The sequence below is a fragment of the Girardinichthys multiradiatus genome, chromosome 9, assembly GCF_021462225.1.
Source record: "Girardinichthys multiradiatus isolate DD_20200921_A chromosome 9, DD_fGirMul_XY1, whole genome shotgun sequence".
NCBI lineage: Eukaryota > Metazoa > Chordata > Actinopteri > Cyprinodontiformes > Goodeidae > Girardinichthys > Girardinichthys multiradiatus.
In genome coordinates this window covers 39948252-39960276 of record NC_061802.1, presented here as the reverse complement: position 1 = coordinate 39960276, position 12025 = coordinate 39948252, and the positions used below count along the sequence as shown (strand labels likewise).

The window sequence follows — 12025 nt, the reverse complement described above, 5'->3', positions numbered from 1 at the left end:
AATTGGTACATTTATGTTTAACCCAACCTTTTTACATAGAATTTATTATTAATGTAAAAATCTTCTTGAAGTATTTTATAAGCTGTTTGATTATCAATTTCTCCCAGAAGATTTTAGTCCAATGTTTCAGATGCTTGATTTCATGTGACCATTAAAGAAGTTCACCAACTGAAACTCTTGTACAGACTTTTGAAAATACAACACAATACATCTGTTAAATGAACCAAGTTGAAACATGCAGGACAAGTTCTTATAGCTGACTGGTATCTCCTCCAAAATCTTTGCAGCTACAGTTTAGCAATTAAGATACATTTGTTACTGATATTGTTCAAATTTCAACTTACTTACAAAACTCAATAATATTATATATTTATTGCTGTTCTCCCACCTATAGTCTTTGACCATAAGTGACTTTATGTTTCTTCCATCTATTTATTGGATATCCCACCCTCTGGCCAGTGCCTATCTCCAGCAGTCATTGGACTAGAGGTCGGTTACCTCTTGGGCAGGTCACCTCTGCATCACAGCACAACACAATACAGAGGAGAAGCAATCATGCACACACCCTTAGACCTAAGACCTAATTTAGAAAGAACAGTCAAACTCCGTTTGGACTGTGAGAGGAACCTGAAGTACCCAGAGAGAACCCACGTATGAACGGTTAGAACATTTAAGATGCATGCAGAAATAATCCAGGCTGGGATTTGGACCCAGGACCTTCATGCTGCAAAGCAACATGCTAATAACTGCCCCACTGTGTAGCCCATTATGTATCATTTCAAAAATAGAACAAAATTGGTTGTGATGGCAGTGATTAAAATTGCTGGATCCTGCATCTATGATATATTCTGCGCCCCCAATCCAATTAATCTAACACTACACCAAAAACACCAACATGATCATGGGAACATTGAACAAGCAAGCACAGTGACAGGGATGAGATTTGAATAACTAACATCAGTGGAAGCAAACTAGAAAAGAGACAGCATGAGAAATTGGGCAATGGTGTCCATCCACCCACCTGCATTCAGTCTCCATTGTAACCAGCTGCTGTACTGGCTGATGGGTGGTGGTGTTATTCACTAATTCTATTATTCTTTAGGTTTTAGCTCAAATATGCATAACTATTCTGCAGGAACCATTCTCTGGCCAGAGTGCTCTTTACTGGTTCATATATTCTGTGCTTTTGTGGCTTAATGGCTAAACCTTAATGTAACCATGACCCCTTCTCCTAATCTTAACTTGAAACATGAACCACACTGTTCAGTTGTTTTATTTATTACAGTTCAAAATCTTATGTACAGTCATAAACCAGAAGACAAGCTTTCCTTTGCACATGCACCAACTGGAAACAAAATCAAACATGAACCCGAAGAGGTTTCACACAGGGAGGCCTTAGAATGGTGTTGGGAATTTGCAGCTATATACCACTCTTAAGTTGCACCACAGCATCAGGGTATCGGTTCGGCAGTAAGCCCATTGCCTTGTTGCCTGGACAGAAGGATGTTAGCTGTAGCTGTTAGATGATGCTATGGACCCAGTCTAAACCAAAAAAACAGCATTAAGCTTTAAGGTTGTATTTGCCGCTGTAAATAATCCATCCTGTTATCCAGGAGACAAACATCCATCCGTTTTCTATACCTGTGTCTTCCATACAGGGTGGAGTTGGTGCCTATCTCCAGCAGTCTACGGGTAAGAGGTGGGGTAAACCCTAGACAGTCCATCACTGGACAAACAACCATGCACCCACCTATTGACATTTAAGGGAAATTGAGAGAAACCAATTAACCTAACAGTCAAGTTTTGGACTGTGGGAAGAAGCCAAAGTACCTGGAGAGAATCTACACATGCATGGGGAGAACATGCAAACTCCATGCAGAAAGACTCCTGGCCAGGAGTCGAACCCAGGAGCTTCTTGCTGCAAGGTAACAGTGCAACCAACTGTGCCACCATGCACCCCAGGAACAAACATAAGCAGGAAAAGGTAGCAGTATAGTTTTTTTCCTGCAGGTTAACTCTAGGCCGTGCTCAGCGGATGGCTCTACTCCCAGTATCGTCTCCCATTCCACACCGCATTCCTAGCATCTTCACTCCCCAGTAGGCAGTAAGCCAGGCAGCTTTTCCTCAAAATAAACCATTTAATATCTTTCATATGTCATGGTTATCCCAATTTTCATAGAAAATAAAAAAAACATTTATTGTAGCACATGAAGCCAAAAATAAACATACTTTCCCTGAGGTAAGATTCCAATGCGGATGTGCCTGTTTCCATCTAGCCATGCACCAGTAAAGGGCCTCGGTTCAACAAAGTTTCTTCCATTCACACACTTCCTCTAAAGGTGTGGAACAGGGGGTTCTGCTCTCACTTTATAGATATTTTTTCCACAAAAGTCTGTAGGCTTTTTTTGTTTTTTTTTACATTTGGACCACATCTATGATTTTAGTTCATGAGTTTAGCTACTGCTAACTTATCCTGTGTATGGTTCAATTTAAAGGCTGGTTTTAATCTGTTGAGCTGTTGTGATGTGAATTAAGCCAAAGTACGTTTTGGGAAAAAATTAAAAACCTTTCCAAACTCACGAGTGTTTTCTTCTTCAGGTTTTGTTTGATTTCTTATAGAGATTAATGTCCATAAGGCAGGAGCTCCCGCGTGTTGCAGAGCTTCGCGGACTTCTGACAGGTGGTGTCACTCCTACGCGCTGCAAGCCGCTCAGGCAAGCAGTGCAGATGGTGCATCGCAAACTGTGTCCGCCAGCAGCTTTTCTTTCTTTTTTGCTTTCAAATATTATAACTCTCCAATTCCTTCTTTACCTTGTGGCGTTCACTTCCTGGGTCTTCAGGAAAGAATGAAAATCATCCCAAACTGTGTGTTAGATTTTATATTTTCAATCACAAACAGGAAACTGTAATATCGTGTAAAGACTAACAAAACAAAACAAGGCAAGGCTGGAAATCACCAAGAAAAAAAAGCTGAGAGAAAATGTGCTGTTACAGTATGTACATCCAAACCTCAAGAACAGCAGTTTGACGATGAACGATCACCTCTGTCAGTGCTTTAACATCATGTAATGAGATGCAGAGAAAGAAAGTCCAGAGTGACGTTTGCTGTAGAGAATACAGTTTCACCAAAGATATCAAGACAAGATTGTTACAGAAGCTTAATGACAAAACTGGGAAATCATTTAAACTGATCAGATAACAAGTTCACTATCAAGGCCCGAAGACCTTTTTTTTTTATATGCACGTAACATCTGGTTGATAACTGAAATAAAAAGAAAATGTTGCTGTAACTCAATTTAATATTTCAAAAATAAAGTTAAGTTTTAATATAAATTATTGTGTTCTTTGTGAAATAAAAAGATACCAGTTATAATAATGTTTACACCCAGCAGTCTGTTAATATAGCTTCGCATTAAAACAGGAAGCCTTGCCCAGACATAAGAAGACAAAACAGTGACAGCATCCAGCCAAACCCTTTTATGGTCTGATCACAACCTGATGCTTTGCCAAGTGGTGGTCCAAACTTGTTTGCAGTAGAAAAGATAATTAAGGTTTTACAAAGATTTTCCTAAAGGACGCACACAACGTTTTTTTCAGTTTGACAGGGGAGACACCTGTGGAGGGGTGGGGATTCAAACCTAAATCAGCTTCCTCAATCATTTTTTTAATGAATCTGATTATTAGTTGTGTATCAGTTGTAAGAACTTGTTTTCTGGTTCACTTCCTTTTTCTCCCCGCATTCCTGGCTAATCCTTGGAGGGCAAACATTTAACCACCTACTTTACTTTGACTGCTTTGTCAGAATAAATCTCAGTTAAAATACTATTACTGTAGGAAAAATATAAAACCAAGAGGCTTTATAAACGAGTTGCCTATAATCTTTTTTTGTTTTTATTGTTGTGGGCTTGGCAATTATTTAGATCCCGAATACCTTACCTTTTCAGCTGGATGTTGCACATGCTCTAACTTATATAATGTAAACGCGTAGGTTACACTTTGTGTGAAGTAGGAAACAATAAGAGGTTGAACAAAAATGTTAAATACTATAAGTGAGCATCAAAGACATTATGACATCAATTGTTTGAGTTAAGACAGACCAAATTACACAGCTGCTGACCTCAGGGTTGTAACATATACACAGATAATCAAAAGGGATAAATTATTTTCTGTGTAAAACAGTTTATGGCCAAATGTTTTGAATCTTTCTTTGTCTGAGGGCTGAGAATGACAAAAAAAGCGTTTAATAATGTGCTGGTGTGGATTCTATCATTATCCTTTTGTGCAATAATGACAATACACATTTTAAAGTAAAGAAACATGTAACAATGAATATGTTTTCACCATGGTACATTGCATTTGAGAAAGTTTGCAGAGGTTCCAGTGAGCAAAAACGAAAGAGAACAGCTTAGTGGCATCGAAGCAAAGCCAGACCTTCAGATCTTTGGAAACACTGTTGCCTGTTTTCCTGTTTCCAGTATCCACTGTTACGCCAAGTTAAACAACAGCTGGCTCTCCTTTCCTTGCAGAAGTATTCAGACCCCTGAACTTCTCACATATTATCACATTACAAACTCCATCTTAAATTTGTGTGTTCTATTGGGACTTTGTGACAGACAGATACAAATTACAATTTTCAGATTATTTTAGTAACATATTTTACACATTTAAATTTCACAATTTTGCTCTAGTTCCTGTTGGTCACATAAAATACATAATAAATAAATTCAAATCTATGGTTGTAATGTGACAAAATGTAAAAAGGTTCAAAGGGTATATTCTTTTGCAAGGCACTGTAAGATTCATCAGCAATTTCTATTAAACTGTCATAAAAACCACCATATTTCCCCAAGATGTCCAAAGATTAAGACAGATATTAGTCTGCAGGTATAAATCTGAATGTCTATATTAGTCAAAGTAAAGACTTGTAGACAAATCAAGCTACAACAGAATGTGATAATGCGATCACCATAAATACTGGTGTTTTAGGAACAGATCTCCAGTGGTTTAAATGATGTTTTGCCTCCTAGCTGTTAACAGAGGTCGGAGCAGAAAGTGGCTGTCTTACGTGCAAGTCTTTGTTGGTAAGCCGGTGTGACATTGCACAGTCTGAGTGACGGCTCCCTTGCCACAGTCTGCACTTGCTATGACCAAATATGTTCACAATTATACCACGTTAAGTGTGTCGCATTAAAACGTTATCTCTCATTCCGGAACCAAAATGAGACAAAGATGGGTTTAAAAAGCACAGTGTGTTAATGGACATAATAAAGCCAGTAGATCAGGTTGAAGAAGGAGAAGGCGGAAGGGAATATGATCCGCGACCATCTGTCGATGGCATTTACATCGGTGAGGTCAGGGATTTTAATTTTCAGCTGCGATGATTGTCTCCGCAGACGGGTTTTCTTAAACTGTGCATTTCTATCCAGACTGAGGTGTCCCGATTCGCTTGCCGCACTCGGCTTCCTGTGCTGGACCCCCGAGTTCTCAAACGTCATGGAGGTGGAGTTGTGAGTCTCGCTCAGGGTGGTCGTTATCTCATTAGTCCCCACCTCGTTGTGGATCTCCAAGGTTGTCAGCAAAATGTTCCCATGAGAGTCAGCCTGGGAGAAAACAGACAGCAGCGGTGTTAAAAATGGGCTCAGGCCTCATGACAGATTACTGCTGGGAAAACTCAGAGCGGCCTTCAAAAGCAGGTCCTCTGTCCCGAAGTTAAATCACTTCCCACAAATCAGATCAAGGTTGGACTTGATGCCTCTGACACTAAAATCATGGTGAGTGCAACTTTCCACACAGGAATATATAAATCACTGAAAGCTGGGATAAATACAGATGAACAACATGAGAATAGGGATATAAGGCGACAAATTCAATATATATAAGACAATATAAACTAATGCATTTTCCAATCCACTATGATTTAAGCTCATGATACAAATGTTATTAGTAATGTGTAATGACTGACTGAGAGCCACTTTAGACCTCATGTACCGATTTGGGCCCATTTGGTTGTTACCCCTGGTAAAAAAACAAAAAAAACTGTGAAAATAAATTTATTTAATCAGTGAAGAAAAATGCCACAGTAAGAAATAATTCTTTTCTACAAAATACCACACCACAGAAAACTAATTCTTCTGAGCGAACCTAACGTCACCCGTGCAGAAACTAAAAGCAACAAGTATGCCGGCCAAGACAAAGAATGTACCATATAAACATCATTTATATGTTTGCAAAAACACACTTAACACACATTGTATAACCAATTGTTTATGTAACACTTGCGGATGCTGGACATATGCAAATTAAGTCGCCGACTGTTTTTGCATTAGAAGGAACGTTGTGCCAGCTCAGAAAACTTTGCTGTCTTGCTACCACACTTGCCCCCGCGTTGTGTAACGCCCACTGTTGACTCGTGCTTGGTTCCCAAAACTGGTAGAAAAGGACCTCGGTGCTCAACAAACACCAAAGTTTGAAGGCACTCGCACAATACTGGTTCAAGAATGAGAGTTTTTTTGGTGTAAAATGCTAACAATGAGCAGGATGGTACAGGAGGTAAAAAAAAATCTCCCCAGGTCACTGTTAGAGAATTGCAGCAAAGGGTTGCAACTTAGGGTAACCAAGTCCTTCCAAAAACATTGTAAGCTATTTACAAGGGTTGGACAATGAAACTGAAACACCTGGTTTTAGACCACAATAATTTATGAGTATGGTGTAGGGTCTCCTTTTGCGGCCAATACAGCATCAATTCATCTTGGGAATGACATATACAAGTCCTGCACAGTGGTCAGAGGGATTTTAAGCCATTCTTCTTGCAGGATAGTGGCCAGGTCACTACGTGATACTGGTGGAGGAAAACATTTCCTGACTCGCTCCTCCAAAACACCCCAAAGTGACTCAATAATATTTAGATCTGGTGACTGTGCAGGCCATGGGAGATGTTCAACTTCACTTTCATGTTCATCAAACCAATCTTTCACCAGTCTTGCTGTGTGTATTGGTGCATTGTCATCCTGATACACGGCACCACCTTCAGGATACAATGTTTGAACCATTGGATGCACATGGTCCTCAAGAATGGTTCGGTAGTCCTTGGCAGTGACGCGTCCATCTAGCACAAGTATTGGGCCAAGGGAATGCTATGATATGGCAGCCCAAACCATCACTGATCCACCCCCATGCTTCACTCTGGGCATGCAACAGTCTGGGTGGTACGCTTCTTTGGGGCTTCTCCACACCGTAACTCTCCTGGATGTGGGGAAAATAGTAAAGGTGGACTCATCAGAGAACAATACATGTTTCACATTGTCCACAGCCCAAGATTTGCACTCCTTGCACCATTGAAACCGTCGTTTGGCATTGGCATGAGTGACCAAAGGTTTGGTTATAGCAGCCCAGCCGTGTATATTGACCCTGTTGAGCTCCCAATGGACAGTTCTGGTGGAAACAGGAGAGTTGAGGTGCACATTTAATTCTGCCGTGATTTGGGCAGCCGTGGTTTTATGTTTTTTGGATACAATCCGGGTTAGCTCCCGAACATCCCTTTCAGACAGCTTCCTCTTGCGTCCACAGTTAATCCTGTTGGATGTGGTTCATCCTTCTTGGTGGTATGCTGACATTACCCTGGATACCGTGGCTCTTGATACATCACAAAGACTTGCTGTCTTGGTCACAGATGCGCCAGCAAGACGTGCACCAACAATTTGTCCTCTTTTGAACTCTGGTATGTCACCCATAATGTTGTGTGCATTTCAATATTTTGAGCAAAACTGTGCTCTTACCCTGCTAATTGAACCTTCACACTCTGCTCTTACTGGTGCAATGTGTAATCAATGAAGACTGGCTACCAGGCTGGTCCAATTTAGCCATGAAACCTCCCACACTAAAATGACAGGTGTTTCAGTTTCATTGTCCAACCCCTGTACATGCCAAGCTATTGTTTAGAAGTGATGACAAGAACAAAACCTGGATTTATACTAAATGAAAAGAAACAATAAAGGTATCTACTGCAGGTAAGATATTCACTGCTTATAACCTTTTCACAGAACCTCACTTTAAGACTTCTAATCTATCCCTTTAAAGTTGTAGAAGTAGAAAACATTTTGTTTTTGGTTTCAGTAGGAAGTTGTATGTTTAGAGATGATAAAGTACATTCCAAGTAAAGGCAACGTCACCCAACTGTAAGAAACAGAGGTGGTAGTATCATAGTGTTGTCTTAGCAAGTATGATCCCTATTCTTTTTAAGCACGATGGCTTCTTTGTATTATTACAAATCTTTAAAGGAAAATATGGGGGCATCTGACATGTCTTTAGACTGATCTTTGAAAGAAAGTGAAAAGCAATTATTTTAGGCATAAATGTTAATCTATCAAAAAGTGAAAACAAGTCGGTTTGGACAAAGTCTTAACTTTATTGCTATATTAATGTATGACAAAATAGCCCAGACTGATTTAAAACTAATAAGCACAGTGTTTTATATATAACTGGCCTATATGTTTACCTGGTTACTCTTTATCTACCTTTAAAGTCTTTGTGAAAACATGCTAATTTGGTGTAATATTCCTGCTGAATTTCAAAACAGAAATACAAACACCAGTACACTAGTACACTAATGATGAATGGAGGTTTGTTTGCATTTCATTCATAGCTTAGGATCTTGGAGGCAAACACAGCTGAATTATGACAAAAGGAGAAATACAACAAATGGTAAATATATTCATACAATGGTGACAATGTGGCTATTAAGAGTGGCTTTGATTAAACTGCATTTCTGATGAGGTAAAAGTTTGCCCTGCAGCTGCAAAGTCTAATTTGTGCTCTTACAGATATTACACTGCAAGCCAGGCAGATACTCACCTGATGTGAGTGACGGCGACTCTGTACCTGGTTGGACTGTTTAAGAGACGACAAGGACTTCCAGTTGACTCCTCCCAGAATAGACTAGCCAGAAGAAAGACAAACAAATGGTCCTTTGTCTGAGCTGTGATTAGGTGAGAGCTGAGGTTCTTATAGCATTTCAGTTTTAAAGGAATCAGAGACACACATTCGATGAGAATGAAGTCAAAGAGGCCAGCCATGAGTAGATTCTTAATAGGATGATTGAAACCAGTATCCCTTTTATTCCTAGGTCTGAAAATACATTATTTAAAATGCTTATTGATAAACATTTTTATAAATAATGTACTTATGAACAGAAATGTACATAGATTCATGCTGGACATGAATCCCATTAATGTCAGGGTCAAGGGTTTGGAGGTAGGAGCAGAGCGCAGAACATGGCAAGGAGGCCGCATGGTGAGTAGATGAAGTTTAATGTTGTAGATGCACACAGACTGACAGGCAGGCAGAGTACAGAGTACAGAGTACAGGCAGGCTATTCAAAGGCGAACAGGTACAGGAGGCAAAACAGAAAACAAAGCACTAGGAGGAACCCAGGAAGAATAAAGGGAAGTTGACGAGGACGTTTACAGGAAGAACCAGCGGGGAACAATGAAAACTAGAGAGCTTATATTCTGAGGGATGTGGAGTATGAACCAATGAAACAGGTAATCAGGGGAAACATGACACAGGTGTGGAACAGGCTACACGGAGACTGGGGCAATATTTACTGCCTGTCATCTCAGAAACTGAAACTCATATATTATATAGAATCATTGCACATAGAGTGATATATTCCAAGCTTTTGTTTCTTGTAATTTAGACAATCATGGCTTACAGGTAATGAAAATCGAAAAATTAGAATACTGTGAAAAAGTTCATTATTGGACACTCATGGTGTCAAACCCTATGCAGGTAATTAACTCAAAAAACCTGCAAAGGTTTCCTGCACCACCTTTAAACGGTCTCACCGTCTGGGTCAGCAGGCGACACAATCATGGGGAAGACTGCTGACTGGACAGATGTCCAGAAGACAGTCATCTACACCCTTCACAAGGAGGGTAAGCCACAAAAGGTCACTGCTGAAGAAGCTGGGTCTGTATCCAAGCATATTAACAGAAAACTGGAAGGAAGAAATGTGGTAGGAAAAGGTGCACCAGCAACAGGGAGATCCGCAGCCTTGAGAGGATTGTCAAGCAAAATCTATTCAAGAATTCGGGGGAGCTTCACAAGGAGTCAACTGAAGCTGGAGTCGATGCATCAAGAGCCAACATACATAGATGAATACTAGACATGGGCTACAAATGTCGCATTCATCGTGTCAAGGCACTCCTGAACCAGAGACAACATCAGAAGCGTCTTACCTGGGCTAAGGAGACAATGAACTGGACTGTTGCTCAATGGTCCAAAGTCCTGTTTTCAGATGAAAGTAAATTCTGCATTTCATTTAGAAATCAAGGTTCCAGAGTCTGGAGGAAAAGTTCAGAGGCACAGCAACCATGCTGACTGAAGTCTAGTGTGAACTTTCCACAGTCAGTGATGGTTTGGGGTGCCATGTCATGGATGATGTTGGTCCTCTGGGTTTTCTGAAGGCCACAGTCAATGCAGCCATCTACCAGGAAATTCTAGAGCAATTCATGCTTCCCTCTGCTGACAAACCCTAAGGAGATACTGAATGAATAGCATGGGTAGACGCAGCTTTCCAGTAAGACTTGGCACCTGCCCACATTGCCACAGGTACCAGAAGCTGGTTCAATGACCATGGTGTTCTGGTTGGTCAGAAAACTCCCCTGACCTGAACCCCATAGAACATCTATGGGTTGTTGTCAAGAGGAAGATGAGACACCAGACCCAACGGGGCAGATGACCTGAAGGCAGCTATCAACACACCCCCCCCAACACAAACCCAATTTAAGTATGGGAAAGATTTGGCCCTCCAACACAGGCATTTGCTGCGGATAGACACTTTTTTATTTTCAAATAAATTTTACATCTTATTAAATTTGTTAAGTACAACACAAAGTTTTTGTCCGGCAACTTTTACTACAGAACAAACTTGGGCACATATTAAACTTGCCACATGCAGCAAGCATTTTTTAGGAAAGTCTGGCTCATTCTACTCTTGTTGATACTAAGAACGTTTTTTAGACCAACAAAATAAAAAATATGATTCCATTTTTTTTCTTGGAAATATACCCTGTTTAATCTATTGCTGAGAAAATTAAATGAGGCAAAGCAACATCAGCTGCAGCAGATATTGTCTATTTGTTTTTGGCAAAGTATAGAAATCATTAAAAGTGACATCTAATCTAATTATAGCTGCTAACGTTGTCAGTTTTAACAACTCTATGCTAAAAGAGAACAAAGTGCATTCAAATGCATTTTCATTTACTGTTGATGACATATTGGATTCCATATTTAATACAAACAATACAAATGACCCAATACTGCTATCTACATTTTAACAATAATTTAGTAATGTCCATTGATTCAGTTCATCACTCTATTGTTGGAAAATGTTTCTCACCTTGGGTTGGTCGAATTTATTGCGCTCATTATTTGCCTTCAGTGCCTTCATAGCTTGTTTCTTCTGCATCTGAGGGCCTCGTCCAAAGAAGATGTAATTGACAAAGGCGTACTCCAACAAAGCCAGGAAAACGAACACAAAGCAGCCCATCAGGTACATGTCGATAGCTTTCACATAAGGGATCTTGGGGAGGGTTTCTCTGAGATGGGTGTTGATGGTTGTCATGGTCAGCACAGTGGTGATCCCTTGAAGAAAACAAAATACAGTTTACAGAGGAATCACAAAGCAACATCTCATGTCAGCCTGATGGCTATGCTGGCATATGTCCAGCATCCTAAATGCAGCAGCACATATAAAGTGCCTGAGTTTTTCTGCATTCAACTTGAGCAGTGAGTCTTTTCTTTTCAATTCAAGCTTATATAAGATGATGTCTAAAGCAGGTACAGGGCATTGATTTCTACATAGAGATAAGGAAGGCTCTAAACTCTCAAAGCTGCTATAAGAGGAGATGGTTGCCTAATAGATGCCTACTGATGGGGAATCTGCAGCACTGAAGCAATTCTGAGGTGTAGAAAAAAAGCTGCGATCCCTAATATTAGATATGTTTTTCACAACGCATATAGTGCT

General features: G+C 40.1%; 1 protein-coding gene across 4 annotated transcripts in view; it reads right to left on the bottom strand.

Annotated features, from left to right (window-relative positions):
- Positions 1–2863: 2863 nt before the first annotated feature.
- gabrb3 (gamma-aminobutyric acid type A receptor subunit beta3) overlaps positions 2864–12025 on the bottom strand; it is a 76201-nt gene continuing 67039 nt past the window's right edge. For 2 of the 4 annotated variants that reach the window (XM_047373981.1, XM_047373983.1), the window contains 3 exons: positions 11399–11643; positions 8851–8934; positions 2864–5600 (listed from right to left, as the gene is read on the bottom strand). In XM_047373981.1, the coding sequence (XP_047229937.1) occupies positions 5253–5600; positions 8851–8934; positions 11399–11643 (677 nt within the window). In that variant the 3' untranslated portion in view covers positions 2864–5252. The remainder of the gene's footprint in view (positions 5601–8850; positions 8935–11398; positions 11644–12025) is intronic. The other 2 variants (XM_047373984.1, XM_047373985.1) reach the window with 1 other exon arrangement.